Genomic DNA, 22463 nt, shown 5'->3' with positions numbered 1-22463 from the left:
AATCAATTACAAGCATATAGAGAATTAAAAAAAAAATAATGCAGCTTTCTGACCAATGCCTATTCGCACACGTGTGATGTCCACGTGCAGACACCAAAATTACTACTTAAATCTCATCTTTGATCATTACATTTAATAGCAAAATAGAATAAAGTGAGTCTTGTCAAGTGTAATTTTACCTGTACTCGATATTGGCTCTCTGCTTTTAACCCATCCAAGTGCACACACACACACACACACACTAGGGCTGCACGATATTGGAAAAATCTGACATTGCGATATTTTGTTTTGCTATATTGCGATATGAATATCATTTCACCAGGTGATTTGAAGACTTATATTTGGCAAGATGTTGTTCATTTAGATGGTGTCACTTTATTTTGATGGTCCTTTAGTTGAATTTAAGGTATATTGCATCTACGTGCCAACTAATTCTCTTTAGAGTATGAGTTAGGTTGGGGTAGGGTTAGAGTTAGTGTAACTTGACTTTCAGCTGGTCTATTGCACAGTCTATTTTAGTTCCTCAAAATAGTCAGCAATGCGCCTCAACACGCCTCCTTTTTTAGATCAGAACGCCTATGGGCGCACATGAGCGCAAATGCATTTGCTATTTAAACAGCGTGGCGCAAAACATCAAAACGACACTTGCGTTGAGCTGAAACTACCAAATAACATTCCCGTCACGCCTTGCACTGCATTGCGCCGGGTGTATGATGGGGCCGGGTGTATGACAGTGTTACCATTTAGATTGACTGGCGTGATCAACTCTTTTTCTATGCAGTGTATCCACATAAAATGTAATCAATTACAAGCATATAGAGTATAAATACAATGGAGCAAAAATAAACAGTGCTTTAAGGTTTTCTAGGAAGTCTCAAATAACATGGTCATCGTTGTATAATTATTTGTATAAAAATGTTTTAACAAATCAATCATTTTTATTTATTTATTTTTTATCTTTAATAAACAATTTGATCCTGCGATGTGACAACTGCGGATGCACATATTGCGATATCAATGCTCAAACGATATATTGTTCAGCTCTAACACACACTCACAGTCACACTCTCACACACACACACAGCTATTATAGGAAGCTATTGCTTCCAGTGCCCAGGGATAAATTAGTAGGTTATGTGTCTTGCTCAGCTGGATATTGAAGATGGAACCAGGAATTGAACCTGCAATCTTTTGACCTTTCGAACCAAGTCCAATTCCCTAGGTCTCATATTTTAAGATCGCTATTACCAGTGATGGGAATAACGGCGCTATAAATAAACGGCGTTACTAACAGCGATATTTTTTTCAATAACGAGTAATCAAATCATGGTGCAGCACGGTGGCGCAGTGGGTAGCACGTTCACCTCGCAGCAAGAAGGTTGCTGGTTTCTGTGTGGAGTTTGCATGTTCTCCCTGTGTTTATGAGAGTTTCCTCCGGGTGCTCCAGTTTCCCCCACGGTCCAAACACATGTGGTACAGGTGAATTGGGTAAGTTAAATTGTCCGTAGTGTATGAGTGTCAAAGAGTGTGTATGGATGTTTCCCAGTGATGGGTTGCGGCTAGAAGGGCATCCGCTGCGTAAAACATGTGCTGTATTAGTTGGCGGTTCAATCCGCTGTAGCGACCCCTGATTTATGAAGGCACTAAGCCGAAAAGAAAATGAATGAATGAATGAATGAATGAATGAATGAATGAATGAATGAATGAATGATTGTTACCCTCGTTACAATGCAATTACCACTACTGACAACAAAATAAAATGCGCCTTACTATAATTGAGAACTCTGAAGTGGTTTTCATGCAAGCAGCGTCTTTCTCAGCCATAGGACCTCTCCTTCTCTGGGTGTGTGTGTGTGTGTTTGTGTTCGAGGGCTGGGACGGGACACATAACCAACCAATGATGATTGGTGTGTCTGTGAACGTGGTGTAACTGAGAACGTGACGTAACTGAGAACGTGACGATTGGCTTAGATACAGTACATTTCCATCATTTGCCAATCAGAGGTACAGTAGTGCTGGTGTTCACACAAGCACACGCACAGTCAATGGCACACACCAATGACAGGAGTCAGAACGATGGCAAATCCAACAGGTTCAAAGGTAGCATTTGCAAACTGGTAATATAAGCACTACTTCTCCCTTAAAGTTCTAAACCATCTATTATGTTTTATTGTGCCACTATAGTAATGACAATATTATAATGATATGTTGAATTTGATGGTTGTCTCTTACATTGTACCACAACAACATTAAAATAGTGTAGATTAGTGTACAATGTCTTATATTTAATTTATAGTCAATTAATATATGTATATATATATATATATATATATATATTATATATATATATATATATATATATATATATATATATATATATATATAGTTATATATATATATATATATATATATATATAGTTTATATATATATATATATATATATATATATATATATATATTGTCACGGATTGGCCAGGCTCTTCCACCAACATCACGCACCGAGCACCTTCACCTGAGTATTAACCACGCACAGCTGCACCCAATCACTCCCATTCACTATATAAGCACACACCTCACTTCACTCATTGTCCGGTCTCGTTCCTACGAAGCGGACTCTGAGTGAACCACTTCCTAGGTTTCACTCCCCTACGATCTCAGCAAATATACTTACCTTATCTCTGTTTTCATTCCAGTCTGTCCAGTGTTCCAGTTGTCCTGTCAACGTTGTGTGTCTCGTCAGTCTGTCTTCCCCGCAAGTCCTCTGGTGTGTGCATTCGGTCATCCTTCTGTGTCTGTCATCCTACCTGGCAAAGAGAATCATCAGTTCATCCAAACTCCATTTCAACTCTCAATCATTATCCAAAGTACTCTGCTGTTGTAATAAACCTCATTTATACTTACTCCCCTTGTTTGTCCGTCTGCTTCCGTAACAGAAGACCGGACCTTCAACTACCAACAGCATGAGCACTCACGATCCCCTTCAGGAGTTGGTGGATTCATTGAAGAGAGTGCTACTACCATCTGCTCCACTTCCCGAAGCACCACCAGCACCGAGCACTTCTTCACCGTCCACCCACTCATCCAGTCCCATGGCTCGACCAGCGCCCTACTCTGGCGGGGCGGAGGAGTGCAATGGATTTCTCCTACAATGTTCTCTGGTATTCACTATGCAACCCGAGTTATACCCTACAGATCGGTCCAAAATCGCATTCATCATCTCTGGGTCGGCTCTTCGGTGGGCTGAAACCATCTGGCAACAGTCTGGGCCGGTAACAAATTCCATTCAGTCATTCACCCAATATTTCAAGGAGGTTTTTGGTCGCGCGGATGCCGAAGTAGCAGCTGGAGAACAGTTATACCATCTCAAACAGGGAGCCATGTCCACTCAGGATTATGCTCTCAGGTTCCGAACTCTGGCTGCTGCTAGCGGGTGGAATGAGCGATCTCTCCTCACAACCTACCGGCTCGGACTAGAGCCCAGCCTCCGGTTACAGCTGGCCGCCCTCGACGACACGATGGGATTGGAGAAGTTCATCCAACACTCTCTGCGCTGTTCCGATCGTCTGAGGGTCTACCAGCATGATCCTCCACCGGTATCACAAGCACTCCTCCGTTCGCCAGAGCCAGCCGTCCCTCCAGAACCAGAGCCCATGATCATAGAATCTGGTAGACTCACAATCACCGAGCGACAGAGGAGGCTGACCCGGGGTCTGTGCATGTACTGTGGTACCAAAGGACATGTCAGGCTGGACTGTCCCATTCGTCCAACACGCTCTGTGGTGAGTTTGTTCAGTTCTCCCATTGAAAAAATGCATCCTCTCACCACTAATGTCCAGTTAACTACCCCTTCTGTCTCAGTTTCAGTCACAGCCCTCATCGACTCCGGGTCAGCAGGAAATTTCATCTCGCACGCCCTCTGTCGCCGACTACAGCTTAACACCGAAGCCTCGACGCACGTCTACCAGATTCAGCCCATAACCAACGATATCCATTCTCAGGCACGTATCCATCGAAAATGTGAACCCGTCAATCTCCAAGTAGGACTGCTCCACAAAGAGGAGATTCAATTTCTGGTTCTGGAGGGTGCATCGATGGATATCATCTTAGGGCGCCCGTGGCTGGTGAAGCACGATCCCATCCTCTCTTGGGGCACAGGAGAGATTAAGAGATGGGGAGAAGAATGCAGATCCAGCTGTTTTCCCGATCTACCCTTACAAATTCAAAGACCCCTTACCGTCTACGTCACGTCTGTCGAAAGTCCTGTCGAGAAAATATCCATTCAGATCCCGAAGATCTACTCCTCATACGAGGATGTATTTTGCCCCAAGAGAGCTTCCCAGCTACCTCCACATCGGCCATGGGACTGCGCCATAGACCTGCTTCCAGATGCTCCTATGCCCAGAGGTAGGATCTACCCGTTGTCCCTTCCGGAGACCAAGGCATATGGAGGAGTACATCCATGAGGCTCTGAGTCAGGGGTATATCCGTCCATCCACGTCACCTGCTGCCTCAAGTTTCTTCTTCGTGGCTAAGAAGGATGGAGGGCTGCGGCCATGTATCGATTACAGAACCCTAAATCAAGGTACAGTCAAGTTCCGGTATCCCCTTCCTCTCGTCCCTGCGGCCCTGGAACAACTCAGATCCGCCAAAATTTTCACCAAGTTGGACCTCCGCAGCGCCTATAACCTGGTGAGAATACGTGAGGGGGACGAGTGGAAGACTGGGTTTGTGACCCCTACTGGACACTACGAGTACCTGGTCATGCCCTATGGTCTGGTTAACGCCCCCTCCGTATTCCAAAACTTCATCCACGAAGTTCTCCGGGAGTTCCTTCATCTCTTCGTCATTGTATACATAGATGATATCCTGATTTACTCCCGGAGTGAGGCCGAACATCGCCACCACGTTGCGGAGGTCCTGAAAACCCTCAGGAAACACCGCCTGTACCTCAAGGCTGAAAAATGCTCCTTCCATTCACCATCTGTTCAGTTCTTGGGGTACATCATCGATCAAAGAGGGGTTCGTATGGACGAGGGGAAGGTCACTTCCGTCATCTCCTGGCCCGAACCAAAGACCATAAAGGAACTCCAACGTTTCCTAGGATTTGCTAATTTCTACCGACGTTTCATCCAGAATTACAGTCTCATCACCGCTCCGCTCACCAACCTGTTGAAAAATAAACCCAAAGCACTACCCTGGCCTCCCGAAGCCGCCGCAGCCTTCCAAAACCTAAAAGAATCCTTCACTCAAGCCCCACTGCTGACTCATCCTGATCCTGACTTGCCGTTTGTGGTCGAAGTGGATGCATCGACCACCGGAGTGGGAGCCATCCTGTCCCAGTACCACGGTACTCCTTCATTACTCCATCCATGTGCCTATTTCTCCCGGAAGCTCAGCCCGGCGGAAAGGAACTATGACATCGGAAATCGAGAACTTCTGGCCATCAAGCTCGCCCTGGAGGAGTGGCGACACTGGTTGGAGGGGGCCAAACATTCGTTCCAGGTGGTCACAGATCATAAAAATCTCCAATACCTAAAAGATGCTAAAAGACTCTGTCCTCGTCAAGCCCGTTGGTCATTGTTCTTCTCCAGATTTCAGTTCTCTATCTCATATCGACCAGGTTCAAAGAACATCAGAGCAGACGCACTTTCCAGAATTCACGACCAGCATGAAATTATTGAGACACCGGCCAAGATCCTTCCCGATCAGATCACTATCTGTCCCATCCAATGGTCCGCTCCTACAGTAAACGTCACTCCAGAATCCAGAATTCCGCCGGGCTGTCCCCCAAATCGACGCTTCATCCCTGAAAACCAACGGGTAGATCTCATTCATTCCAGCCATACATCTCTGGGCACAGGACATCCTGGGGCCAACAACACCCTCTCGCTGCTATCCCAACGCTTTGGTGGCCGAACATGGCGAGGGATGTGAGAAGATACGTCCAAGGCTGCAGAGAATGCGCTATGGCGAAGAGTCCTCGCCATCTACCTGCTGGTAAACTCCATCCCTTGCCCATCCCAAACCGCCCCTGGTCACACCTAGGAGTTGACTTCATGACAGACCTCCCATTGTCTGAAGGTAACACCTGCATTCTAGTCATCATAGATCGATTCTCTAAATTCTGTCGTTTGATTCCTTTGAAAGGTATACCCACAGCCTAGAGACCGCCGAAAAACCTGTTCAACCACGTCTTTCGAAATTTTGGGTTACCAGAAGATATAGTCTCGGATCGAGGACCCCAATTCATCTCCAGACTATGGAGAGCATTCTTCAGACTCCTAGGTGTGACCGTAAGCCTCTCGTCTGGCTATCACCCCCAAACCAACGGCCAGACAGAGAGGAAAATTCAGGAAGTGGGGCGGTTCCTCCGGACCTTCTGTCACGGTCACCAAAACTCCTGGAGCCAGTTTCTGGGCTGGGCGGAATACGCCCAGAATTCCCTGCGGCAACCTACCACCGGACTCACGCCATTCCAGTGCATCCTAGGGTTCCAACCTCCACTCTTCCCCTGGGATGGCGCACCATCTGATGTCCCCGCAGTGGATTACTGGTTCCGGGAGAGCGAGAGAGTCTGGGACGATGCTCATCACCATCTCCAGAGGGCAGTACGCAGAACAAAGGAGGTATCTGATAAGAGGAGGATTCCAGGCCCCATATATACTCCAGGACAAAAGGTCTGGCTCTCCACCAGAGATATCCGGTTGCGACTGCCCTCCCGAAAATTAAGTCCCAGATTTGTTGGTCCCTTCACCATTCTGGAACAGGTCAACCCCGTCACATACAAATTACAGTTACCACCACAGTACAGAATCCACCCCACATTCCACGTGTCCCTTCTAAAACCCTTTCACGATCCTCTGATTCCCTCCACAGAGCCTGGCCATGAAGAGGAACCTCCTCCCCCCCTGATGTTAGAAGAAGGGGCCATCTACCAAGTCAAGTACATCCTACGGTCCCGGCGTCGTGGTGGTCAGCTTGAATACCTCGTCGACTGGGAAGGATACGGTCCAGAAGAGAGGTCATGGGTCTCCAGATCCGATATACTAGATCCCGCACTTATGGAAGAGTTCCACTCCAATCACCCAGAATTTCCAGCACCTCGAGGACGAGGTAGACCACCACGACGTCGGAGGTTCAGGCCCTCAGGAGCGGGCCCTGGGGAGGGGGGTAATGTCACGGATTGGCCAGGCTCTTCCACCAACATCACGCACCGAGCACCTTCACCTGAGTATTAACCACGCACAGCTGCACCCAATCACTCCCATTCACTATATAAGCACACACCTCACTTCACTCATTGTCCGGTCTCGTTCCTACGAAGCGGACTCTGAGTGAACCACTTCCTAGGTTTCACTCCCCTACGATCTTAGCAAATATACTTACCTTATCTCTGTTTTCATTCCAGTCTGTCCAGTGTTCCAGTTGTCCTGTCAACGTTGTGTGTCTCGTCAGTCTGTCTTCCCCGCAAGTCCTCTGGTGTGTGCATTCGGTCATCCTTCTGTGTCTGTCATCCTACCTGGCAAAGAGAATCATCAGTTCATCCAAACTCCATTTCAACTCTCAATCATTATCCAAAGTACTCTGCTGTTGTAATAAACCTCATTTATACTTACTCCCCTTGTTTGTCCGTCTGCTTCCGTAACATATATATAGTTATTTATTTATTTATATATTTATTTATTTATATATATATTTTTTTTTTTTATTTTAGTAACGCAATAGTTACTTTTCCTGGTAATTAGTTACTTTTATAATTATGTATCTCAGTTAATATGTGTGAGAAGTAACTAGTAACTATAATACTCTTTTAAAAGAAGGTGCCCAACACTGGCTATTACATGTTAGCGTCTCCATCACACCAGGAGTGTTTATCTACCTGCTCTAATCTGTCCAGCTCTGTCAATCTCTTTTACTATCCAGACGCTTCCCAGCCTCCCAGATTTAGGACTCAGTCAACACTTTTATAGCAGCGATAAAAAAGCAATGCTCGCAAAAACAAAAACACACACACACACTCGCAGCAGCAGCCGAATGTGAGGTCGCTCGCAGCGATGACGCAAATCCAACCCCATCATTCAGTGCAACGTACGTGCCATATTAATGCATGTGTCATACTTCCTTCACTTCCAGCACTGTGAGCAAACGGCATGAGATTTCAAAAACACCGTCTGTCCAAAAAAACACACCTGGAGCAAAGACCGACAGAACAATAAAAGAGATCAATGCAAGTCTACACTGCACACTGCAAAATAATGCTTTTCTTATTTAGAGATTTGGTCTTGCTCAGTGACGTTGTAAGGGGGGCTTTGGGGGCTTAAGCCCCTGATGTATTGTCAAAAGCGCCTGATCTTTTGGGAGTATGTTGCATTAAAATAAAAATAGGTTGTATAACATTTATTTTGTCATCCAAGTACTTAAAATGACCACATACATCACGCGTACATCACAGCTTTTGTGTCGGGTATTTAAATAGTCAGCTGTTCAGCAGTACCTGTTTAGTGCCTGGCAGGTGGGAGTGGAACCGTGCACTGGGAGTGGGAGTGGAACTGGGAGTGGAACATTGCACTGTTGTCATTAATTCATTATTTTGAGGAACTGAAGCTGATAAGGTAATAATACAACTGTTTCGCGAAGCTGAATAGTTGTAACTACTGATGAAGCTTAATATTTGTATTCACTGTATAAAAATGAGCAGCACGGTGGCGCAGTGGGTAGCACAATCGCTTCACAGCAAGAAGTTTGCTGGTTCGAACCTCGGCTTGGTCAATTAGCATTTCTGTGTGGAGTTTGCATATTCTCCCCGTGTTCGCGTGGGTTTCCTCCGGGTGCTCCGGTTTCCCCCACAAGTCTAAAGACATGCGGTATGGGTGAATTGGGAAGGCTAAATTGTCCGTAGTGTATGTGTGTGAATTAGTGTGCATGGATGTTTCCCAGAGATAGGTTGCAGCTGGAAGGGCATCCGCTACGTAAAACATATGCTGGATAAGTTGGCGGTTCATTCCGCTGTGGTGACCCTGGATAAATAAAGGGACTAAGCCGAAAAGAAAATAAATGAATGAAAAATGTGTGTTATTTTGGGGAAATAAAATAACTGTCAATAAAGTGTGCATCATATTAATATAAATACATGCATATTATTCAGAAAAATGTAAATTGTACTAGCTTATTAGATATGATATAGTGTAGATATCTAGACATGTTTATCTAGATTTGATATAGCCAGTCACATCTGATTCTGTAATAGTTAAATGCATCATGCATCTAGCTTATTATTTCATAGCTATGTTCTACTGTAACATGCTATGTCAGTTAGCATCGGATTATAAATCGACTTTACTCTTATGAAAATACCTAAGATGGCTGGAAGAACACATTCAGACCCTTTATTGTCGCAGTCGTGTAAATGGCCAATTAAAGCCTTTAGATTTTTTTTCAGATCTTATTTTCATTCGTTCAACTACAGCAACAGCTCGATGCCTTCATCCATATAGGGATTTCCTGGAATTTTCTACTTTTGTTCTACTACTACTGTGGAGCAGGCAGAGGGTAAGAGGGTGTTCAACGCCCCTAGTCTTTTTTCTAGATAACATATCTAAAATTCATAAATCAAGAAGCATTTTCTAGATAAGCATAAAATACCATCTTGTTTTAAGAAGTAATTTGTCAAAATTAAGTTAGTTTCAAGTGAGATTAAGTAAATAAAAAAATCTTTTGTAAGCTGTTTGGACAGAACTGTGTGTAGGTATATGGGTCCACTGTCGTATTGGGGTGATAGAAACATAATAATCTATTTTTTTTTATTTTTTGATGATCAAATAGGATACAAATCCCTCCCTTTTTGAGGCTCACTGCAACGTGACGTAGGAGTGCGGTTTTCCCCACCCACTGAATTTATTGACAGACACATATTACTATGTCTCCACTGTAACTTTGCAACAACATTGTGTGTGACTCATCGTTGCAGAAAGGCTTGAATTACCTCCACAACACATACATCAAATACTCATTGGGAAAGTTCTTACTGTAGTATTACTGTAGGTCGAGCCTTCTCATTTATAGCTCCTAAACTCTGGAATAGCCTTCCTGATAACGTCCGAGGCTCAGACACACTCTCCCAATTCAAAACTAGATTGAAGACCTATCTGTTTAGTAAAGCATACACTTAGTGCACCACTTAGCGGGCTTCCACACAGGTTCTGCATCTTGTTGATATACACTATGAACAGCAGCTACGCTAATTATTCTCTTTATTCTCCATTTCCACCTGGGGATACTCTTCCCGAGGCCCTCAGACTATGCAGAGTCACTGATTCGATCCAAGACCAACAACGAGATGATCCCAAGGTTTCCATATCCTGGACCAGGCCGTATCCTGAGCAGCTGCTGTGATGGTCATGGAGGAGTGGAGAACATGAGACTGATTCCTGTGACACTCCAGGGACAGACAAGTCTTCGCTGAGGCCAGCTTCTAGCCTCCGCCACTGAGACTGCAGCTCTGCACAAGACGTTTGGCCAGCGGAGAAATTAAAATGGTCGTGCCCAACTGAGCCTGGTTTCTCTCAAGGTTTTTTTCCTCACTTCCGCCTTTAGTGAAGTTTTTCCCTCTCCGCTGTCGCCACTGGCCTGCATGGTTCGGGATCTGTAGAGCTGCGCATCGTTGGATTTGCTCTTCAGTATTTGGACTCTCAGTAGTGATTATTAAACCACACTGAACTGAGCTAAACTGAACTGAACTTGAACGCTACAAACTGAATTACACTGTTCCTATTTACTGTGACCTTTATGTGAAGCTGCTTTGACACAATCTACATTGTAAAAGCGCTATACAAATATAGGTGAATTGAATTGAATTGAATTGAATATTTTTTTCTTCTGGAGAAAGTCTTATTTGTTTTATTTTGGCTAGAATAAAAGCAGTTTTTAATTTTCCTTAAACCCATTTTAAGGTCAATATTCCCTTCCTTAAGCAATATTTGTTTTTGATTGTCTCCAGAACAAACCACTGTTATACAATGACTAGCATAATTACCCTAACTTAAACCTACAGTAATTACCCTAGTTAAGCCTTTAAATGTCACTTTAAGCTGAATACTAGTATCTTGAAAAATATCTAGTCAAATATTATGTGCTGTCATCATAGCAAAGATAAAAGAAACCAGTTATTAGAAATGAGTTATTAAAACTATAATATTTAGAAATGTGTTGCACTAATCTTCTTTCCATTTAACAGAAATTGGGGAATACAATATACAGGGGGGCTTTAACTGTATTATTTCTTAAAACAAGATGGTATGTTTTGCTTGTCTAGAAAATGCTTGCTGGTTTAAGAACTTTTAGATATTTTTGAACGAGAGACAAGACTGAAAAATCTAAGTAAGTAAAGCATTTTTGCAGTGCACTCTTTCATCAATCCTCATCCTTCGTGTTCTTCACATAAGAGCAGCTGTTTGCATTCCTGCATTAATAATTCTAGCCTGAAAGCAGTTTTTTTCTGCGCTGTTTGATGAGTCATATCGTCTGCGATGTTATCTTTGTGATGCATAAGCGATTCAGGTCAGGTAGGAGATTCAGGTGCAGACAGTCTGAACACGGCGAATGATCCTCTTAAAGATACAGATCTACAAAATAAAAGAGCTGCTTGTGTGATCTATTCGCTTTCATGCTTGCAGTTGACACACGGCTAAAAATATTGGGTTCCTCAGAATTCCCAACGTAAGTTGAAGTACAAATGAAAACAAAACTAGCAACAGCAAAACTAGAAACAGCCCTGGATTTCCTGGAGCCAGCCCCTAAAGGCGAGTTGAATCAGAATCAGAATCAGAATCAGAAAGAGCTTTATTGCCAGGTGTGTTCACACATACTAGGAATTTGTTTTGGTGACAGAGCTTCTACAGTGCAACAGGATAACAGAGACAGGACAATGAACAGATAATAAATATATTTAAAAAAATAGAAGTAAGTAGTGAGTGCAAATATACAGATTGACAAGTGTATGTAGATGTTTATTACTATATACAACGTTATATGTGCAGCTGTTATGTGCAAATTGGCATGTAAAGTGTGTGGTTAAATAAGTGTATATGTGTATAAAAGTGTATAGCGAGTAGTGATGTTGGTTTCGCAATTATTATCATCAAGTGTTCATGAGATGGATTGCCTGAGGGAAGAAACTGTTTCTGTGTCGGGCTGTTCTGGTGCGCAGTGCTCTGTAGCGTCGACCAGAAGGTAAAAGTTCAAAGAGGCAGTGTGCTGGGTGTGAGGGGTCCAGAGTGATTTTGGCAGCCCTTCTGCTCGCTCTGGATAAGTACAGTTCTTGGGGAGTAGGAAGGGTTGTACCAGTGATTCGCTCAGCAGTCCGAACTATTCGACGTAGTCTTTGGAGATGGTATTTAGTAGCTGAGCTAAACCAGACAGTTATTGATGTGCAGATGACTGATTCAATGATGGAGGTGTAGAACTGTTTCAGCAGCTCCTTTGGGAGGTTAAACTTCCTCAGCTGACGAAGAAAGTACAGCCTCTGTTGAGCTTTTTTTAACAATGGAGTTAATGTGAGTGTCCCACTTCAGGACTTGAGAGATGGCGGTGCCCAGGAACCTGAATGACTCCACTGCTGCCACAATGCTGTCCATGATGCTCAGTGGGGGGAGAGCAGGGGGGTTTCTCCTGAAGTTCACTATCATCTCCACTGTTTTGAGCGTGTTTAGCTCCAGGTTGTAGTGGCTACACCAGACAGCCAACTCCTTAACCTCCTGTCTGTAAGCAGACTCGTCACCGTCCTGAATGAGGCCACATTGATGAATTGCAGTTTCAGTTACTTTCGTATTGGCTTCCCGAGGGAGAGCTGGATGCTGCCGCTTGATTAAATCATATGCTTGTTTGTTGTAAAAATTTGTAATAATGACAAAAAAAAAATTCTAATTTGTGCACCTCCTTACTTCCGTGCGCAGCCATGCTGCCGTTGTAGCTGGTGTATTCTGGGAAATTTTCATACCCTTTGGTTTCGAGTGTGGTCCAGAAAAATCTCAGTTTCGAGGGCTATCTAGCCCTTCCCTTTAGCTCTACGCCTTCAAGCTATAGAGAATTGGGACACGCCTACCCCTTCATGTGAACCCGCAAAACAAGGAGTAGGGGTAAGAGGTAGAACTGGAATTGGACCTAAAAATACACTCTGGACCACCCCTTTAATAATACTCAGGTAATAAGCCAATAGTTAACAGCGTAAATTGTGACCTAAACTAAAGTGTTTAACAGCACTTATTAAATATTCATTCATCATTCATTTTCTTTTCGGCTTAGTCCCTTTATTAATCTGGGGTCGCCACAGCGGAATGAACCGCCAACTTATCCAGCATATGTTTTACACAGCAGATGCCCTTCCAGCCGCAACCCATCACTGGGACTTATTAATTATATGATAAATAATTGACATGAATCACAGGAGAGCTACACATTTGTGAATTGTGGGGACATTACATAGGCTTCCATTGTTGTTACACTGCACAAACTGTATTTTGTACAGCCCCAACCCCACCCTCCCCCCAACAATCACAGGAAACAGCGTACAGTTTTACTCATCTTGTGGGATTTATAAGCTTTTTGAGAAACGAGGACGTCAGCAATGTCCTCATATTTCACCACCTTCTTGTAATACCTGTGTTATACCCATGTCATTATACAGATTTGTGTCCTGATAGGTCACAAAAACACGTACAAACACACACACACTCACAAACTTAATGCAATTACAACTAAACGAGACCTAAAACTACACTATTGTCATCTGAACTGTCCCTTCAAGACTAATTCCTCACTTCAAGGTGGGATTTTTTTCCCCGAACTGAACGCAGGGAAGCAGGTCACTCATCCCTGACCCCTACAGGTCCATCCCAACCCCCATTCCTACAGTATATATCTGTCTCCCTCCCTCCCTCATTCTCATCACTTCATTACAGCACTTTCAAGGACAGAATCACAGTCACACACACTTTCACACACTCTATCTCTCTCTCAAACACACACGCATTTTCACACAAACACTGACTTTCACACGCACACACAAATGCACATGCGCACACACTCTCCAACACACACTTTTACACACACATACACACTCTCTCTCTATCTTTCTCAGACCCACACATGCTTTTTCTCACACACACACAATTTCACAAACACACAACCAGTCTCTCTCACACACACAAACTCACGCACACACACACTTTCAAACAGGCTCTCAAGCACGCACACACACTTAATCACAAACACAGACACACACACATGCACACACATACACTTAGACATACACACAGAAGCTCCAACACATACAATTTCACACACACACACACACACACACACACACTGACACACTGACACACTGACACAAACACACACACACACACACACACACACAAACGCTCCAACACATACACTTTCATACACATACACACTCTCTCTCTCTTTTTCTCACACACATGCACACACACACACACACACACACACACATTCATGCACATACACAAACACACATACATACATATGCTCATACACACACACATGTACACACACACACGCACGCACATGCACACACACATGCACACACACACGCACGCACACGCACGCACACGCAGACACACACACAAACAAACATACACACCTATACTCTCTCTTTTTCTCACACACATGCACACACACTTGCACGCGCACAGTCAGACACAAACATATACACTCTCTCTCATTCTCCCTTATGCACACACACATTCACAAGCACATGCACACACACACACACACACAATCTCTCTCTCTCAAACACAGACACACGCTCACATAAACACACACACACACGCTCCAACACACACACTTTCACATACACTCACACTCTCTCTCTCTCTTTCTCTCTCTCTCACACTCACACTGACACACACACACTGACACACACACACGCACACGCACACGCACACGCACACGCACACGCACACACAAACAAACACACTCACACTTTCTCTCTCTTTCTTTCTCTCTCTCTCTCACACACACAAACATATTCACAAACACACACACACACATCCCTTTCTCACACATACACTCACAATCACAAACACAGACACACACACACACACAGACTTACACACACATAAACCTACGTCATCTTCACGAGGACATTGGCAGGACACTAATCTGCTGCCTCATCAATTTCAGTTGGTCCAGAGAGACACAGTAATATCGCACACTCGCACACACACACACACACACACACACACACACACACACACATCTTCTGTCCTCCACCTGAGGATACAACCCCCCCCCCCCCCTTCAGATTATAGGCCCAGACTGCAAAGATGCCATTTTCAAAGCGACCAATCAGAGCCCTCCGCTGCCTCCGCCGGCATTTCTTGCACGGTAACAGAGCTGACAAATGATTGGCTGAGCACAAAGGCTGAAGCCACGCCAACTCTAATCTACAGTTACAAACACGACGACACGCACAAATATGACAGACACTAGCAAGTCAGCACTGCGGTAGGTAGTACATTAGCTGATGCTGTAGCTGTGGTCTCATCCGCCAGAGAAAACAAACACACAGGCAGAAAGACAAACAGGTGAAGTCAGAATTATTCGCACTCCTGTGAATTTTATAGAATAATATTTTATAGGAATAATATTTTTTCTTCTGGAGAAAGTCTTAATTGGTTTATTTCAGCTAGAATAAAATCAGTTTTTAATTATTTTAAAACCATTTTAAGGTCAATATTATTAGCCCCCTTTAGCAATTTTTTTTTCTGAAGGTCTACCGAAAAAAAAACATGGCTGCGTCCGAAACCGCATACTTCCATACTATACAGTGCGCTAAAATCAGTATGCGTGCTGAGTAGTATATTCGAAATGACAGAATTCGAAAATCAGTATGTGAGAAGTACTCGAATGACTTACTACATCCCATGCACGCTGCGCTATCCCATAATCCCCAGCGAGAGAATTCATGAATGGGAGTAAGGCGACACAACTGATGCAGATAGGTCACGTGATCATGACAAAATGGCGTATATATAGTACGTCCGAATTCCATTCATACTGTTTACATTCATACCGTATAGAACATACTTTTCTAACGGCTGAGTAGTACGTTTAAATTCAAATGCAGTACCTACTGAGTAGTAGGCGGATTCGGACGTAGCCATTGTAGGTTGTTTTCACATGACGTCACTGATGATGCGCGAAATTCAGATAGAGGGCAGGAAGTGATTCTTCTACATAGGAATCGCTATCAGAACATAAAATTGTTTCTGTTTTATGTTGTTTACAGTATTGGGCAAGCTACTTGAAAAATGTAGTGAGCTTAGCTACATTAATAGCTGCTCTCTGGGAAATGTAGCCAGCTAAGCTAAAAGCTACATGGCAAAAGTAGCTTAGCTACATCGAAGCTATTTTTACAATTTTCATTTTTAAATCGAAGCAACTTAAATCCAAGTCAATCATATCTTAGTGATCAATAAAACGGTCAATAGAACATATGAGGCATAATCGTTCAGTTCAGTTATTTACTGTAAATAATATGTTTCTGTTTAGTACAGCATATTATAGTATATAACAGCTAAAAGAAAAAAATCCAATAAAATCAGGTGTTACGCACTTCATAGTGATAAATAGACACTGTTTCCCAAACGGATTCTGTACACGCGATTTGAAGCGGAGCGAAAGTCTGGGTTTAAGGTGCGTGTTTGAACAGACATATACACATAATTAATAATAACAATACCTAAAGATGACGATCTTGGTAGGTTTTTTTCAAACACAACTAATTTCGTCCTAAATGAGCATAAAAAGTTAGGAAAGCAATCGAAAGCTTTCATTATACTGTTAGATCTGTGCATTTTTTAAAGATACGCCTGTTATTTAATGTCATGAAAAGAAAAAAATCCAAATAAATAAGAGATTAATTTGTTTCTCTTCATTCAGAATGTGTAAGTTATACAGTGAAGAAATGGCTAATGAGATTTGATAGCTTGAATCTATTTCATTATGGCTTTTAATTTTACAAAGCAGAACTGTTTGCTAATGCATTTGCTGCTAATGTATACTGTTTACCTTTTCATTTGCAAGTAATAATAATAATAATAATAATAAACATATTGCTGACCATTGAACTGTTTACTTAAAATGTTACAGCTCCAAATGAACATAGTAATTTGGCGATTTTTTAAATGGAGGGGGGGGGGGGTGTAGGTTAGGTGAATCCCTTATTATTGTGGGCATATCCCTTATTTTCACATCCCAATGTTGACAGGTATGCCAAACTGTCTGTCAACAAATGCGGATTTAAACAACTGCGCATAACTGTTCACGCAGATCCGCCTTCATTATTATTCACAAAACAATTCATACAGTATATGGTCAATTATGGACCTTCTGATTCTGGGGTGTTTTATAGGCAAGGCAAGGCAAGTTTATTTATATAGCACATTTCATACACAGTGGCAATTCAAAGTTCTTTACATAAACAGGAATAAAAGAAACAAGTATAAGAGTAATAAAAACAAATAATAAAAATGGTAAAAAAAATAAAATAAATAAGCATAAAAACAGATCAAATGTGTTATAAAAGAATGAAAAAGAAGAGAAAAACATAATAGTGTGAACTGTCGGACGTAGCACAGTGCTCATTCAGTAAAGGCACAGCTAAACAGATGTGCTTTCAGTCTTGATTTGAATGTGCCTAATGTTGGAGCACGTCTGATCATTTCTGGAAGCTGATTCCAGCAGTAGGGGGCGCTGTTAGTAGCTGAAAGCCGATTCACCCTGCTTTGACTGAAATCTTGGAATTTCTAGTTTATTTGATCCTAAAGATCTGCGTGATCTGTTAGGTTTGTATTCAGTGAGCATATCTGTAATGTATTGAGGTCCTAGGCTATTTAGTGATTTATAGACCAGTAATAATACTTTAAACTCAATTCTGAATGTAACTGGGAGCCAGTGTAAAGACCTGAGGACAGGTGTGATGTGCTCTGATTTCTTGGTTCTGGTCAGAATTCTGGCCGCAGCGTTCTGGATGAGCTGCAACTGTCTGACTGTCTTTTTCGGAAGGCCAGTGAGGAGGCCGTTACAGTAATCCACCCTGCTGCTGATAAAAGCATGAACAAGTTTCTCTAAGTCTTCACTGGAAACAAAGCATCTAATTCTTGCAATGTTTTTGAGATGATAGTATGCTGATTTACTAACTGCTTTGACATGACTACTGAAACTCAGATCTGACTCCAGGGTCACACCAAGATTCTTGACCTTATATCTTGCTGTTTGACCCTTAGAGCCAAGGTACGCATTCACCTTGACAACCTCATCTCTCTTCCCAAACGCAATCACTTCAGTTTTCTCTTTTATAGAGTAATAACTGTGCTAATAAAACCTTTAAATGACACTCTAAGCTGAAATACTGGTATCTTGAAAAATATCATGTACTGTCATCATGGCAAAGACAAAAGAAATGAGTTATGTTTAGAAATGTGTTGAAATAAATCTTCTCTCCGTTAAACAGAAATTGGAGGAAAATACACAGGAGGGCTTATAATTCTGACTTTAACTGTATATCTGTCGCATTAGCGCTCATTATCTAATCAACACAGAAGAAATGCTGACTCTGTGCGGTGGTGACAAACAAAGCTGCACAAACATGATCTGCGCAGGGAGATGGAACAATACAGCCTGTAATGAGTTGTAATGGATGGAGGAGTAACATCATGAGGTGCGGTAATGGATTCATTGCTAATGAGAGTTTCAGAAGTTCAAAGACTAATGAACTCTAACGCACTAACATTGTAGACGTCGAAGTGCCATACAGATGCACTGTGTGGAGTTTGCATGTTCTCCCCGTGTTGGCGTGGGTTTCCTCCGGGTGCTCCGGTTTCCCCCACAGTCCAAACACATGCGCTATAGGTGAATTGGATTAACTAAATTGGCCATAGTGTATGAGTGTGTATGTGTGAATGAGTGTGTATGGGTGTTTCCCAGTACTGGGTTGTGGCTGAAAGGGGTTTTGCTGCATAAAACATATGCTAGAATAGTTGGCGGTTCATTCCACTGTGGCGACCCCTGATAAAAAAAGAGACTAAGCCGAAGGAAAATTAATGAATGAATGATTTCCGGAGCTTTCCAAGATGTGCATTCATCCAAGCTTTGTAGTCTAGAATTACCCACAACTGCCTAAAAATTTGGAGGACAATGTGCCAGTGATTTGATGACAAAGCAAGATTCACTAGACCAAAGCTAACACAGCAGTTTATTTTACTGTATAAGCCTGAAAGTTAAGCAGTAATGAATTTAGACAGATGCTGATCCTTACATGCAAACAATACATGACAAAGAAGTCTGTCAACATGCAGTGCCCCAGTTCTGTCTTAGTACATTTCCCCAAAAATATGTAGATTTTCATTTAAAGTACACAAAATGAGGAAGGCAAATTATTCTGCAAACGTTAGAAGGAGATCAAAATGTCAAATATAAAGTGTATTGAGTATTCTGCAGCACTTATATGACATAAAAATACCAATAGCACCTATAAAAATGGAGTCCAAAAAAAAAAACACTACAATTTTCACATAATATCTATCGCAGCATCATCTTATTTTTCACAGCGTCCAAAATGTTTCATTCAAGGATCTGGCTTCTCTAAACCCTGCTTTTCAGAGCGCATACTATGCTCTGATTGGTCGGCAAATCCTACTGTGCTCTGATTGGCTGATGACCATACTCTGCTCTGATTGGTCAGATGCAGCACATTTTGTTAAAATCAAACACTCGTTATTTCATTCATTAATTTTCCTTTGGTCTAGTCTCTTTATTTATCAAGGGTCGCCACAGCGGAATGAACCGCCAACTTATCCAGCATATGTTTTACACAGCGGATGACCTTCCAGCTGCAACCCAGTTCTGGGAAACATCCATACACTCTCATTCACACACATACACTACAGCCAATTTAGTTTATTTAAATCACCTATAGTGCATGTATTTGTACTGTGGGGGAGACTGGAGCACCAGGAGGAAACCCAATCCAACACAGGGAGAACATGCAAACTCCACACAGAAATGCCAACTGATCCAACTCGAACCAATGACCTTCTTGCTGTGAGGCCACAGTGCTAACCACTGAGCCACTGTCACCCAACACTCATTATAATATCTGGATTTCAACAGGCTTACTTTTAGAAGACAATAAGTCCATTTATCCAGCCTAGGCTCACTGGAAATATGTGCATCAGTGTAAGTTGCTATACATTGCTCCAGGTACATTTCATTGAACGTTTCAGATGACAAATCCACTAGAGGGCGTTGTGAACATTTTTGTGAATCTGTAATACATTGCTTAGGGTACGTTTTGTTGAATGTTTAAGATACACGTCCTTCTTGTACACATCCAGGAGAAGGCAGGGCTTGTCAAACAGGGCTTGTTTTCAAAAGCTTGTTTTCAAAAGCTAACAAACAGAAACGTGCACTGTGACTGCATAGTCTTACCTTGATTTTACATTGCTTTTATCTATTTTGTGGAAGTGTGTTTCACTGCCACTCTGCATCACAAGTACAACACCCTACAAAGTGAGCTGCTGAGAGAACTGACTAGCCAGAAAAGTGTCCATATGCAGATGGATAGGTGACAAACGTATACAATTACAAATCATAGACAGAATTGAGTTGTTTGTGCCATTTATTTGATGTTCTCTGAAGGATTTCATGAAAATAATCCTTTATTCATCTATAAATTGTCTCTGTAAATATCATAAGTGTGAAAAGGAACAAAAGTTGCTGTCGTCATACTGCCCCCTAGTGTTCATTTTATCTAGAAAGCGCAGTCAACATATATTGAAGTACATATTTATCAAAATGACTGAAGCACATGCAGAGGGATTACTCACCCTCCTGTCAATTTTTTCTTTTTAAATTATTTCCCAAATGATGTAAGAAAATTTTCACAGTATTTCCGATAATATTTTTTCTTCTGGAGAAAGTCTTATATGTTTTACTTTGGCTAGAATAAAAGCAGAATGTCTACAGAACAAACCATCGTTATAATAACTGCCTAACAATTCTGACATCAGTTGTATTTCCATTGAGCCCATGTTGCAATTATCATTTTCCTTTAGACACTATTTAAAAGCTACCATCAAAAAGGAGTAATAGGAAGCCCAGTCTCTTTACCTTCTCCTGGTACTGTCGGCGTGAGGAGTCCAGCGACTGGATGAGGGCCGTGGCGTGTCCGATGAAGACAGCGTAACAGGTTGCTCCCACAATCATACTGAGCATCGTCAGCCAGATATCAGAGAGACTCTCCGGAGCCTGGCGACCGTAACCGATGCACAACATGTGGCTCATGGCTTTAAACACAGCGAATGAGTACAGCTCACTCCACGTGTCATTCTGCAGAGAGAGAGAGAAAGAAAGAGTGAGAGATTTTACTATGAAAAAGTTGTGGTCAGGCTATTTTACTGTAAAATGGAATTGCGGTAGGGCCCTGCAACTGTACACCACAGTTACAGTTACTGCAAAATGTTGATAAAAATTACAGTTAAAGTACTGTAAAAATGGTCATACTTTACCATTTAAATGTGGTAAAGGGCATTTTACCATAAAAAATTGTGGAAAGGCTAGTTTACTGCAAAATGATATTGCGGTATGGCCTGCTACTGTAAAACACATTTACAGGTAAGTTACTGTAAAGGGGCAAATTGCAGGCAACAGTGCTGTCAGTAAGTTATAGCAAAATATAAATAAATGACAGTAAAAGTACTGTAAAAATTGTCATACTGTACAATTTAAACGTAGTAAAGGGCATTTTACCATAAAAAGAAGTTGTGGAAAGACTATTTTACTGTAAAATGAAATTGCAGTAGGGTCCTGCTACTGTAAAACATATTTACAGGTAAGTTACTGTAAAAGGGGTAAATTGCAGGCAACAGTGCTGCCAGTAAGTTACTGCAAAATGTAAATAGATTACAGTAAAAGTACTGTAAAAATTGTCATACTATACAATTTAAATGTGGCAAATGGCATTTCCCATAAAAAGAAGTTGTGGAAAGGCTATTTCACTGTAAACTGAAATTGCGGTAGGGTCTGCTACTGTAAAACACATTTAAAAGTAAGTTCCTGTAAAGGGGTAAAATTGCAGGCAACAGTGCTGCCAGTAAGTTACAGCTAAATTTAAATAAATATAACAGTAAAAAATTGTCATACTTTACCATTTAAGTTTTGTAAAGGCCATTTTACTGTAAAAGATGTTGTGTTAAGGCTATTTTACTGTAAAATGACATTGCAGTATGGCCCTGCTACTGTAAAACACATTTACAGGTCAGTTATTGTAAAGTAATAAATTACTTGCAACAGGGCTGCCAGTAAGTTACCACAAAATGTAAATAAATTAAAGTAAAAGTACAGTAAAAGTGTCATACTGTAAAATTTAAATGTAGTAAAGTGCA

At 42.0% G+C, this 22463-nt stretch overlaps 1 protein-coding gene across 1 annotated transcript in view; it reads right to left on the bottom strand.

Moving 5' to 3' along the window:
* LOC130214247 (potassium/sodium hyperpolarization-activated cyclic nucleotide-gated channel 2) overlaps window positions 1-22463 on the bottom strand; it is a 133811-nt gene that overhangs the window by 44270 nt on the left and 67078 nt on the right. Inside the window, 1 exon segment of the mRNA XM_056445848.1 lies at window positions 21190-21408. Within this exon segment, the coding sequence (XP_056301823.1) occupies window positions 21190-21408 (219 nt within the window).

Source organism: Danio aesculapii, chromosome 2 (genome assembly GCF_903798145.1).
Source record: "Danio aesculapii chromosome 2, fDanAes4.1, whole genome shotgun sequence".
NCBI classification, from domain to species: domain Eukaryota; kingdom Metazoa; phylum Chordata; class Actinopteri; order Cypriniformes; family Danionidae; genus Danio; species Danio aesculapii.
Note: the sequence above shows the minus strand (reverse complement) of the source record. Positions and strands in the feature narration are given on the sequence as shown.